General features: G+C 37.9%; 2 protein-coding genes across 2 annotated transcripts; both read left to right on the top strand.

Moving 5' to 3' along the window:
- Positions 1-1,046: 1,046 nt before the first annotated feature.
- On the top strand, positions 1,047-7,293 carry LOC103997410 (bZIP transcription factor 12). Its single transcript, XM_009418613.3, has 4 exons — positions 1,047-1,898; positions 1,996-2,067; positions 2,503-2,532; positions 6,850-7,293. The coding sequence occupies exons 1-4, from the start codon at positions 1,248-1,250 to the stop codon at positions 6,928-6,930; spliced, it is 834 nt and encodes a 277-aa protein (XP_009416888.2). The 5' UTR covers positions 1,047-1,247; the 3' UTR covers positions 6,931-7,293.
- Positions 6,941-12,612, top strand: LOC135592730 (uncharacterized). Its single transcript, XM_065082367.1, has 11 exons — positions 6,941-7,077; positions 7,423-7,626; positions 7,719-8,178; positions 8,278-8,376; positions 8,506-8,665; positions 8,900-9,079; positions 9,180-9,314; positions 10,384-10,466; positions 10,792-10,885; positions 10,984-11,083; positions 12,157-12,612. Exons 3-10 carry the CDS (start codon positions 7,901-7,903, stop codon positions 11,065-11,067), a joined length of 1,113 nt encoding a protein of 370 aa, XP_064938439.1. The 5' UTR covers positions 6,941-7,077; positions 7,423-7,626; positions 7,719-7,900; the 3' UTR covers positions 11,068-11,083; positions 12,157-12,612.
- Positions 12,613-13,004: the final 392 nt, after the last annotated feature.

Genomic DNA, 13,004 nt, shown 5'->3' with positions numbered 1-13,004 from the left:
CTATCCTACCATCTGTAACTTTCGTAAATAACATTCAAAGCCGAGACATTCTATGCAGTGAAAACAGCCTCAAATAGCTAAACCAATCTGCAACGATTGAATCCATCTCTTCTTTGAACGTAATTCAGTTTCAAATACGTATAATACTAACGAAGAAACACACTTTCTACTAACACGCCATTATATTTGGAAATAAATCTTTCAAGTATGAGGAAAATGCATTACATATATATATTATATTTGATAAAATATTTATAGCAAAATCACGCCCATTTTTAGAATGAATGTAATGCAATTAAAATATCGATGTATGAAGGCCATTGATTAGTTCAATATAAAAAGGGTAAGATTAAGTTTGATTTGATTTGATTTGATGAGTATATTACTATCAATTTCAACTTAAATATTTTGATAAGTAATTTTCGTAATAATTAACATATTAGACATAGATCGTGAATAAAGTCAAAAGATTTATTATGACATAAAATTACTAAAGAATGTATTATTATCAATTTTAACTTAAATATTTTGATCAATGATTCAGATCAAACAAAATTAATGAATTAGTTAACTTATTGTGCTAGAGTCGTCGTATTTCTTTTCAATATAGACTCCGATCAATACAACATTCCTTGTTATATATTCTAATATAATTTTTATATTTTTTTATTGTAGGTTACATAAAAAATAGACTAAACATAAATTTTATTAAATAAAAAATATTTATATTATGCTTTTGCCTTATACTCGAAACATTTGTTTCAATGACATGTTCTTTATTACCATTATACAAAAAAGTCAAAACTTAATTTTGTTTTTTTTTGGGGATAAATTGTCCGAAGTAAATCATCACAAAAGAAGAAAAATAAAAAAAGGCAACCCCACAACATTAACTCTCAATCTTCCTTTGAAAAGAGACTGAAAAATAAGAGATGCAAATGACCTGCAGCGGTTAGCATTTGAAGTTGGAGCACCACTCGGTGACCACAACTGCGAACCCCCCCCCACTCCGTTTCTTGCTTTGTATTTATAGCAACGGCCCCGAAGACCGCCTTTAAATCCCCTCCAGAAAAGGCCAAACCCATACCACGCCTACCTCTCTCTCTCTCTCTACTCCACCCGAAGACCAAGCCAGTGAGAGCGAGGAGGCACGCCACGGAGAAGCCGTCTTCCCCAGGAAAGCCCCATCTCCGCGAGAAAAGGAGAGAGGAAAACCCTAACCCTCAAGTGCCCCGCGACCCCCGCGGATGGCCTCGTCGAGAGTGATGCCGTCGTCCTCGTCGGCGGCCAACTCGGATCTTGCGCGCCAGCCACCCTCCATGTACCCGCTCGCCGCCGCCGACCCCCCTCCCAGCTCCGCCAGCGGCGACGACCCTGCCGGGAACCTCGGCTCCACCGCCATGGACGACCTTCTCCGGAGCTTCTATTGCGAGGCTGAGGCACCACCGCCGCTTCCAGCCAGGGAAGCCGCCGCTGGCGGCAAGATGGCGGAGCAGGTGCTTAAGGAGGTCGCTGCCGCCGGACGGAGCGTCGCCGGCGTTGATGGATCGGCGGCCGCGGGGTATGGGGAGATGACGTTGGAGGACTTCCTGGCTCGGGCGGGGGCGGTGAGGGAGGGGGACATTAGGGTTCCGTCGTCGGGGTCGATGCAAGCGGGATTTGGCGTGGATCCTGTGTTGGACGACCGGCTTGTGCAGCAGGAGCAACTGCTGATGGTGGAGAACCCGATTCTAGGGTTTGGGAATGGGGTGGAGGGTGGTGGGTCTGGTGGAGTTGGGGGAGGAGGGAGAGGGTGGAAGAGGCCTATGGTTGATTCTGTTGATAAGGCTACGCTGCAGAGGCAAAAGAGGATGATCAAGAACAGAGAGTCGGCTGCCAGGTCAAGGGAGAGGAAACAGGTCTGGGAAAAAAAAATTTCCGGGTTAATTGACTAATAAGACCGCCAATTTTGGGGTTAGCAAAATAAGTTCTGCGGTCGTCTTCAAATTTTTGCAGGCTTACACTGTAGAACTTGAATCCTTAGTAAGGCGCCTGGAGGTGGAAAATGCTAGTCTTCTGAGAGAGCAGGTATTGATTTGGTTGGTTGTCAGCACACTTAGGATGGAAGCACTTGCTTTGTGATAATGTGATGTCTTTCTAGGTCTAGATTTGATGGGTCAGATATTTTGAATGATTTTTTTTGTTATCTGAACATATTGATTATGCATGATATTTGGATGTGATTTCATATCGCTGCAATAACATCAGCTTGTCTGTAAATGGTTTTTAGCCATGGAACATTCAGGTATCTGTTGTGGTTTGAGATGAAATGTTCAGGAGGAAAACCTGTCTGGTGCTATGAATTTTTGTGCCAAGAAATTGAACTTTTAGTAAACAAAGAGCCTCCCAGGGCATGAGGATATGATGTTTGCTGCTCGTTAGACTTAATTGCATACTATATCTTGCTATTTTAGCATTTGAGTCTTCTGTAATTTTAGGATCTAATCCTTTTTTCTCTTTCAGGAGGAGCACTACAAGATGAGGCTTAAGCAGGTAAGCAGCATATTGTCAGTTCTCTTATCATCATGTTTTAGACACCGTTGACAAAGATGAATTAATTTAATTTCTTTTCACAGACCTTGGAGAAACCCGTTTTGCACATTTTATGGTGTCACTTATATATTGCATGTCTTTTGTCTGAATTTTTCTTCATATACCTTTTTAGCATCTCTATGTTTCCTCATTCATGTTGGCTAACACATGTTTGCCAAAACATGTAAACGCTGATAAACACAGGGTCGTGACTAGGATCTTGTACTCTGATAGTTCTTTAATAAACTATGTATCCATGGTTCTTTGATAAGCAAGCTTACAGATCTTTGTTAATTAAGCTTCATGAAATGGAACATTATGTTTGTAATATGAGTGTATAAAAGAACAAATAAATCAATACCATCATATTCAAGGCTATAGGAGTTTTTAGGTACAAAAATTTTAATTCCAATGCATTGTGTTGGACTTTAGCAGAAAATGATTACACTATTAAAATATGAACAACATATGCATAGAAGATTTTCCAATAGGCTTGATATTGTGATGTTACCCATACAACTGAGAAGGTCAAATAGTTTAGACATTTTACCACATGACATTTATCATTTGGTTCCTTAAAGTAATTTTGAGAGAGGCCATAGGACCACTTTCTTCTAAATATATGTCTATATGAGAGTATGCCTTAAACCATTGGAGAGATAATACATGAATTCTGTAAGGCCAGAGGTAGAGAGAAAATTAACAACCATTTGGTTGTGGGAATATTTATGAAGACTTCAGTAACGCCAGAAGTGGAGAGATGATGGAAACTTGTTTCCATTCAGGTCTTGTATTAGCAATTGTTGATTGATGTCCCTCTACGTGATGTCGTTGATGTGAAGACATGATTGCACATAGTTGAAGCAAATTGATTTAATCCCACAATAAAGTGTTAGGTTTACATCTAGGATTTGAATTTTATTCTCATTGACTTCGCAATCAATATTTTATTTTTTTCGTTTTGGATAGTTCTCATCACTATTTCTTGGTAGTACTATGACAAATGTTTGGTTGTACTATGACATCTTGGTAGTACTATGATAGTTCTCATCATTGGGAACTCAAGTTTGATAATTAATTTAAGTCTTGTCTCTTGAGTTTTACTTGCTCATAATCCTAGTTTAAGATTATGATTTTGATAAAGTTTGTAGATAAAAAGATTGTCATTACAGAAAAAAAGAGAGAGACGGTAGGAACATGCTTTAGTTTCTCAAGTCTCTGTGTACATGGATCTTTTTGATGCCATTACAGCAATATCATTAGCCAAACTAAATAAGTAAATTTCTTTTTATTATATCTATTTAAATTTCTAATAGGGTTTTCACCACTAATTTTCATTTATTCACTCGTCTAACTAAGGGATATATAAGTCTATTTTTAGACACAATTATACCATTTTAAATGAGTTTCCTTCATCTTATTTTCTATTAGGCTACACTTATTTGTCCCCATATGATGTATATATGTCTAACTGAATAGTTGATTCTAATTGCATATTTCATTGAATCCTAGAGACACTCTTGAGCTTTTAAACACCCTATTGTACAATTTAGTTTAAGCTGATTGTTGAATGTACTTCCAAGGTGATGCACTAATTGAGACGAGCCAATAAAAGACTTTGTGTCATGACCTAGGCTTGATGGGCTAATTGACCCATCAATTTCGTTTGACTCAAATTACTAGTCAAAATACTTAAGCTGAAGTGTATAATAATCCACTTATCAGATCTTTATAAGTTAATTTTAGTTTTTGTCCACTTTCGATGTTGGGACTAATCGGGGTATTACGATTTCCCCCACTTAAGGTCTTGATGTCCTTGTCAAACCCAGCATAGCCTAGATTAAACCCTAGCATGGTGCATGTGAGGCATAGCCCAGTGGTGGCTTTACACCGTGATGAGTCTTTTGATTCCATCCACGAGTACTCCTTTTCTACTCGAGTCTTCTCACCATGTCTAAATACTAGGCCAGCTCTGATACCAAATGTCACGGCCTGAGACTGATAATCTAATTGGCCTATTAGTTTCGTTTGTCCTATGTCATTATCCAAAATGCTTAAGCTAAAGTTAATAGTAGTACACTCATCAGACTTTTATAAGTCAACCTTAGTGTTGCCCACATCTGATGTAGGACTAATCGGGGGTATTATAATCTCCCATATTTAAAGCTTAACACCCTCATCAAGGCCCACATAGCCCAGATCAAATCCTAGCATAGTGCATGTGAGCCGTAGTTCAGTGGTGGTTCTATGTTGTGACAAGTCCTATGACTTCATCCGCTGGTAGCCTTTTTCTACTCGAGCCCTCTTACCACACTCAAATACTAGGTCGGCTCTGATACCAAGTGTCAAGACCCGGGTTGGATGAGCTAGGTGGCATATTAATTTCGTTTGACCTAAACCACTAACCTAAATGCTTAAGCTGAAGTTGATAGTTGTACACTCATTAGACTAAGATTGGATAGTTGTTTGAGCCAAATATCATGACCTAGGCTTGATGAGCTAATTGGCCTATGAAGCTCGGGTCGTGACATTTGGTATCAGAGTCAAGTTATTATTTAGGCATGGTGAGGAAGCTCCAGTAGGAAAGACTACTTGTAGATGGAGTCAGAGGACTCGTCACGGCGTGATCGGCTACGCCTCACATGCACCATGTTAAGGTCTGATCTAGGCTATGCTGGGCCTTGACGAGAATGGGAAGTCCTTGAGTGAGGGAGATTGTAACACCCTCGATTAGTCCCACATCAGAAGTGGGCAACACTAAGATTGGCTTATAAGGGTCTGATAAGGGGATTACTATCATTTTCAGCCTAAGCATTTTAACCAGTGGTTTGGACCAAGTGAAGTCGATAGACAAATTAACCCATCAGGCCTAGGTCGTGACATTAAGTATTGTGCTTATGGTATTCTCTAGTTAAGATTTTCACTTTTGGCAAATGCTGTTAAAGTTGAAGTGCTCCCAGATGTAATTATTGGTCACTTCCACATCTTACATGGTTTTTCTGTTCGAGTCTCAAACATATGGTGCATGATCATTCACATTGGTTTTCCATATATAAATTATGCTAATTTATATAAAGTTGAAGTGCTCCCAGATGTAATTATAGGTCACTTCCACATCTTACATGGTTTTTCTGTTCTTCGAGTCTCAAACATACTGTGCATGATCATTCACAGTTTATCATCCATGGAAACTATCTTATCAAGATGGAATAGAGGAACTTCTGCTGAATTTGCTTGCTAATTTGTGCTCATCAGTAGGGTGTAGGCTTAAAAGCAAAATAATTGTGGCATGTTAAAATTAATTTTTGTTAATGTAATGCTTTTAACTGTCTGGACCCACATACTGTGATCTTAATTGGTGGAGGCAGCTGTTTCATTGACCATGTAAGAAGACACTCAAGTCCATATAATATTATGGATTTACATCTATATTTTGTTGTACTTTTATTTTTTAAATATTATATTATATGCTGCATTTTATATGATATAGTACTTATGCTACTGTTTATTATCTATGCTTTTATATTTTATTTTATTTTTGTATTATTTAATTTTTTATATTTAATATTTATATTTTAATATCAGTAGCTGTCTGTGTTATATTATTTGATATCTACATTATGTTATATTATATTATATTATTTTATCTTCATGACATATTGTAATGTATATATATTTTTTATGGTTATGTTATTTTACATTTATATTAGTTTAAATGGAAATTATTTTATGTTGGAAAGAAGGCCATAGGTAGGAAGTCATTCATTGTCAAACAAAATAAAATATCTAGGAATCACTATTAATTCCTTAGGGAGAGTTGGGAATTAGATTCTTGGTTCTAAGAATAAGTTGATTCCATTTCACAATTGGGATGAGAACTAAAATACCTTAAATCAAACATGGGAATCAATGATTGTTATTCCCAATCCTATACACTTTCTATGTTATCAAATTAATTCTTAATCATTTCCACCTACATCAATAGTGGCCACACGAATAGTTTTTAAGATTGTTTCCAAACTTTATGCTCTGGTATTTAGACATACATTATTTCTTTATGGTTCCAAGCCTCATGGCATTCGAGAGATGTGATACTCTTGACTATGTTAGTCAAGTGAATAAGCTCCTGAAAGCATCAGGGACTCTATTCCTTCATTTGTTTGTAAACTCCACATTTGATCAGATTTATCGGAGGTATTGAATATTTTTGAACATTTTTACAAGAGTTGATAGATACTATGATTATTTAGGTTTAACCTGTATTTGCGACCTTTGCAGCTTATGGAGAATCTAATCCCGGTCACCGAGATGAAAAAACCTCCACGCATTCTTCGGAGAACGCACTCCATGCAGTGGTAGGGAGAGGAAGAAGCTCTTGAAGGAATCATTTGTCCGAAGTGAGCCTCTTGCTTCCGAGGCGGAGGAAGGTTACTGACAGGATGAAACCAAACCTCGATGAACCTGTCTGCTGCCATGAGAGGTCTATGCTTTATCACTGTCTCAGAGGTAATTACTAAATTGTATAGAGAGAATTTGCAAGAGAGAGAAGAGGTGTTGTTCTTAATGCCCTGGAGAAAAGGAAAAAAAAAAAAGAAAGAAGAGAAATCGTAATTTACTTTTCAGTGACCACTTTCTGTTATTTAACTAAGTAGGCAAGCATTTCACCGCTTACACATATTAGTGGCTTTTCATCCATTATTACGTTATTACCTCGTTTGTTCATCTTCCGTAATGGTCTTACAACTTGGTGAAGTTAAGTTGTCATAGACACTTTGAACGTACCCTTTCCGATAGATTGTTGCAATTTTTCCGATCGTATCATCGTTGATGCCAAGTTACCCGTTCTTGTAGAATAAGGCAACCCACTCGTGCCTCGATTGCTGCGGTTCGGATTACAGACTCACGAGCCAGGGCACGAGGAAAGTGATCGCATCAAACCTGGGAAGTGATTGCCCGACCTCTGCCCACGAAGCCATATACAAACAAACAACTCATCACTCCACCGGCACGCGTTCTTCCACGTCCCTTGTCTGCGTAACAAAATTGGAGCTGACTGTAAGTACGTTTGATCAGATGGCCAAGTTTGATCAGAAGTACAATTATTAGTCTGTATCAGTTGATCAATGACTATAAGTACGTTACTGTAGAATTGTTCCAACTCATCTCATTCTCACCCGACTAGCGACGGTGACAATGAACGGCCTTTGCGTGTCGTGTTTGGAGCCCATAAACGGCCCATTCCCTCAAGCCCTAGATTGTAGGACTCTCACTTGATGTATGCTTCCGGCACGTCGACGGGAGACAGGAGCCTCGCCTCCGCCGGAAGACGATGGTTCGTTCCTCTCTCGCTGCCCTCAAGGGATGGAACTCCTCCTTCCTCCTCACTCCCCGGTCGCCACCGTCCCGTCGATGCTTTCGATCGGAAGCCGCGCTGGACGCCCTCCGTTCCCATTCTAGAACCGTTACCGCCGCCGCCCGCTCCCACCTCGTTCTGTACAACTACCCCTCCTTCTCCGGTGCCTTCGCCGCCCTGTTCGCCCACCTTTTCCACTCTCACCTCGGCCTCCCCTTCCTCGTCTTGCCCTTCTCCTCCGTCGAGCCTTTCAGGTAGGTGATCCCTCTTGCCATTATCCTGCCACCTGCTCCTCTTTCTTCATTTTTTTCTTTGCGTTGTGTCTTGATCTCGAACGGCATTGTCCTTCCAAGGGCGGAAGACTTCGAAACCGGAGCTTTCGAAACGTGCTACCTTCTCGATTTCATCGGCCCAAAACTCTTCTCGGTGGAGATGTCGCGGATAATTCCTAGGTAAAGGAGAAGGGAGGAAGAAAAACGAATTTTGTTGCTCTTGCAATTAATTTTCCTTCCTTTTTGGTTTTGCCTTCAGTGCATATTGTAAATCTAGAATCTAAAATGGGCAATCTCGAACGATTTCAGAGTGATAGCTTTTGATCACCGAGAGAATACTTTGAGAAGGATTTCAAGAATAGGAGAATGCTTGGATAATCTGGAGCTCCGCATCGACACCAAGAAGAGCAGTGCTCTTGCTGTCTATGATTTCTTCTCGGAGAAGCTCTTTCAAATGAAGTCCTCGCAGGTTACGCGAAGAGTAAAATTTTCTTATCTCTGTACGTTATTATCTACTTGAACCTATTGAAAGTCACTGTGTTCAATTTGAGTTTAAAGGTTACACAGGAATTCCGTTATGTGATCAACCTTTTGGATGTGTGCATATTTATTGGCTGAACTATATTTATCATTGTTAGATGTCAGATGTATAGCTGATTAAAACAATCACAACTTATAGCTTCTCACTGGACCAATGAAACAGTTTGAGATTGCAAACTTATTGAACCAAGAGGATGAAGAACGTGTTGCAACTGTTCTAAGACATGTAGAAGATGTGGATCTTCACCAGTGGAGGATGCCTGATATCAAGGCATTCAACATTGGACTTAGGGATGAGCGTGCAAAGCTGAATTGTATCACCAATCCTTTTATGTTTGAGCAGGTCTGTTTTCTAATGCCAACATTATTATACTGTATCCACGTTTTTTTTATGACAGCAACTTCTATGTTAAAGCATAAATTATGATCTCCTTATCAATCAGCTCTTGCAAATCGATGCTAGTGTTTTGATTGCCAAGGGAAATTCTTATACTCGTTCCCGTGAGGATGCAGCAAAGAAGTTGCTGGGAAAGGCTTTTAAAATCCAACTGGGAAGAGGATTATATGGCAAGTGCCTGGTATGACTTTTTTAATTTTTCTTTTACATTTTCCGGAAAACTTCTTCTCTCATCAGATTCTTTTGGCCGCATGAATTTAGATTCTTCTATCATTTTAGGTAGGTTGCAATTTGTTGTTTTATGTGAATTACAACCTGTAGTACTTGTTTTATCTGTTATTATTTTGATCAAACGACACTCATGATAAGAAATAAAAGGACTGCATGTTGCAGTAACTTAAACAAACCTGCCTTGTTTGAGTAATCCTAACTGAAATAGAAGATTTTTTAACTCCATATGAATCAATGAATTTGACTGAATTGGTCTAGAAGTGTATATTCATCTTATTGTTCTTAATATAATTGTGATATGCAACTGTTGACTCTTTATGTCTCATTCCTGCAAGGTGCAATTTTTTTTTTCCAGTTTGATACTTTTCCGATCACAGAAACAGTCTTTTTAAATATTTAAAGGTAAGGCTGCACACATTGACCCTTCCCAGATCCCGCATTGGCGGAAGCCTCGTGTACTGGGTATGCGCTTTTTAATTTAATACTATTTCACCTTGTTCAGTATAGAAATTATAAATATTAGGATTTACCTGTTTGGTTCAAGCTTGATTTCTCCATGAAATTCCAAGTGGAAATTCAAGTTCCAACCAAAATACCATTTTGTATTTGGATACTTGTTTGATGCACCAACCTGAGATTTTTCATCTACTGTCAAATTCATTGCATCAAGTTGTGAAAATTCTACTTATGGATGATGCATTCTTAGTGATAGTTGTTTGTACTATTTAAGTGTTAATGTTACCATTATGCATGATCTGAACGCAACCATTAACCTAAATGACATAGAATTATTTATGATCTGTGGCATGTGCATTAGGTGAAGTTTTGTGAAATATTCTGGTCAAACCTTTTTTTATTTTGCCTTGAACTTTGATTACTTTAGTGCATAAATTACGTGAAGCAGTCCACAAATGTTATCAACACACTGGATATAACTAGTGTCATGCCAAATCATCATAAACTTTTAGGGAATTTTCCTTCCTACTCTATTTAATAGTTTACTTCTCTGCTAATGCTAGGCTGTCAGGGCTGATGGAAATTCAGATCTAAGCCATGAAATTGGTGTTGAGCTTAGTAGAAGAAGTGCAGCGGCTGGTTTGAGGTAAAATAACTACTCCTATCAGTGCATTTTGATTAACAATTTCACTTAGTCTTTGACGACACTGATTGGATAATAGCTTGGAAGTTATTTTATGTGAATTAATCTGAAGGACAACTGTAAAAGGACTACCCAGAGAATGCATGTTTCTTTGCCTGGCTTACCTCATTGGCCATGTCTTTGATGGGTTTTATTGACAAATTCATGATATTTGAAGTCAAAGATTCTTTGAAACTAATAAAAATTGAACTTATCTACATTTATGATAACAATTGAATAGTCTGTTAAATACATGGAAAGAACTGATTAGAATTATTTGTACCTTCAGGCCTATAGGGGCAGTTGTGTTCATGCAGCGGTGTAATTTGAAGATGTGTTTGAGGAGCACAGACTGTGGCACTGATACTTCAGAGATTGCAAAGGTATGTATAGTACACTATGGCATTTTATCTTTTTTGTATATATTTTGAAAATGAGATGCTTTCTTAGACCTGCCTTGTCATGCATTTGAAAATTGCAGGCATTTGGTGGAGGTGGCAACCGGAGTTCAAGTTCCTTCATCATAAGAATGGATGAATATAACCGTTGGATCTCAGCAAATTGATTATAGATCCATGAAGGTAAATCAGGTTTATCCTTCTTTTAACTAAATAATGTTCATTTTTGTGCTGGAAGGCATTCATTTTATCATGTCCTCTTACTTCATAAAATACTTTAAGTTACACTAGGGCCAAAATCCTTTTTACATTAAGCTAGTCGCAGAAGCTTCATCAATGCAACAAATGAGATCTTCCTGTCAAATGGATTAAGCCTTGACATATGGTATTAAATGGAGTGGTGCATGTTAATATACAATATTGCCTTTTTCTCCCAGAAAGAACCTGATAGAAGCTCCTTGATCCTGTTAGGACAAAACTAACAGAAGAGTTCAATGTATAAGAAACAAAAAGTACTTAATGCGACGTAAGATATGCAAGGACAAGTAGTGATAACAAAGAAGGTGCCTTTGCAGCAACATGTTTAACTATGACAATGAACCAATCCGTGAGGTATCAAAAAATCTCAAGCATCTTTTACTTATGCATAGTTTGTATGTTTAGAAGCTGGAATTGTCATAATGTTTGTTACTGGAGTTCTTCTTCATTTGATTTAGTGGGATAAATATAGACCAACCAGAGAGAAGTAGAACCATAGACAATCTTTCCTAGAATCTTTAAGGAAGAGCTGAAAATAACCAAAACTCTGACAAAAAAAAAAAAAGTAGAGTTCATATTCTGTCAGGCCTTCTACTACAATTATTAGTCAACTAATAGTTGAATGCCAATTCAACTGTCATAGTCTTGGGCCATTTGGAGGATAGTTCATGCTTTACTCAAGCAAGGACACCATTTGTTTGGACAAACGCAATGAGAAGAATATATATCATATATTTTTCCCCTTTTCTTGTTCTGGCAGCACAGTGTTGGCTTATCTTCATCTATTTGTTTCTTCATTGCTTTTATGCTTTATCTCAGACCCATTGTACAACTTGATCTTGATAGTGTCTATGCTTGATGAATGGGTGAGATACTATTTTTTTTTTTAATTTGAGAAATATAGAATTTAAAAATTGTCCCCAATTTGTAGTTCAAGTTCTGTCGGAATTCTGCTATTCAGCACCCACTTTCATTCAAATTTTTATATTCTGTTCCAGATCTGCAACAAATATGCACCAAATCCACATGTTTTTTGAGTCATCGTGATGAAGCATCAAAGGAACTCGGCCAAAACTTCAAGATGATCTCTGTTGCTTCGAGGAGAAAGCTTTTGCTCAGGACAGCTAGGTCATCCAGTAGGTTCAATGGCATGAGCTGTCAGCCCTCCACTCTTCATTCTCCCTTAGTAACACCATAACATTATACTTCCACTGATGCAGCATCAATTTACTGTCTCTCTGTTGAAATTTTAGGAGCAGATGACGTCCCAAGAGCACTGAGATTTAGTTGGTTGTAGGACATGTATACCTTGCGGGTTTTAGATATATATTTAGTAGGTAGTAGTACCAACCTCAGGTGGGTTTTATAGGGCTGCGTTTTCTTTTAATTACCAGTGGAGATACTAAACCAGAATGATTTTTCTCAAATTTCCTATATAAATGTCTTATTAATAAGACTGGGATTCAAGTTCCTGCTTTAATAATTGATGAGATTTGACTGTAAACAAAGATTTCCATCACTTTGTTGTCAAAGGTAATATGAACTATCATGATCTTGATATGTCACTGTAGATTTAGACATTGATGCATGAGCCTCTATTTTATTTTATTTTTTATAATTTCTAGCCAATATGCTTCGCCAAAACAAATGTGCGATTGTTCCCAACATTCATTTGTGAAAGATTTGCACCCTATGAATATTTATTTTTCAACACTACATATCATACGGCCAAGATCTTACACCAGTCACCAATTTGTAGCCAATGTTGCAACATTGATACGTAGAAAAATTTAAGACCATTAATTTAAGCAAAAGATTTAAATACTACCATATAGCATCATTAACA

Source organism: Musa acuminata, chromosome BXJ1-9 (genome assembly GCF_036884655.1).
Source record: "Musa acuminata AAA Group cultivar baxijiao chromosome BXJ1-9, Cavendish_Baxijiao_AAA, whole genome shotgun sequence".
Classification (NCBI taxonomy): Eukaryota; Viridiplantae; Streptophyta; class Magnoliopsida; order Zingiberales; family Musaceae; genus Musa; species Musa acuminata.
The sequence above is the reverse complement of the archived record's forward strand: the minus strand, read 5'-3'. Positions and strand labels throughout refer to the sequence as shown.

Excerpts from the sequence above, each read along its gene's own strand:
- LOC103997410 (XM_009418613.3), top strand. The coding sequence starts at position 1,248 with ATGGCCTCGTCGAGAGTGATGCCGTCGTCCTCGTCGGCGGCCAACTCG. Across the intron at positions 1,899-1,995 it reads GGTCAAGGGAGAGGAAACAG|GCTTACACTGTAGAACTTGA; the intron begins GTCTGGGAAAAA and ends AAATTTTTGCAG. Across the intron at positions 2,068-2,502 it reads CTAGTCTTCTGAGAGAGCAG|GAGGAGCACTACAAGATGAG; the intron begins GTATTGATTTGG and ends TTTCTCTTTCAG.
- LOC135592730 (XM_065082367.1), top strand. The coding sequence starts at position 7,901 with ATGGTTCGTTCCTCTCTCGCTGCCCTCAAGGGATGGAACTCCTCCTTC. Across the intron at positions 8,377-8,505 it reads ATGTCGCGGATAATTCCTAG|AGTGATAGCTTTTGATCACC; the intron begins GTAAAGGAGAAG and ends GAACGATTTCAG. Across the intron at positions 10,886-10,983 it reads ATACTTCAGAGATTGCAAAG|GCATTTGGTGGAGGTGGCAA; the intron begins GTATGTATAGTA and ends TGAAAATTGCAG.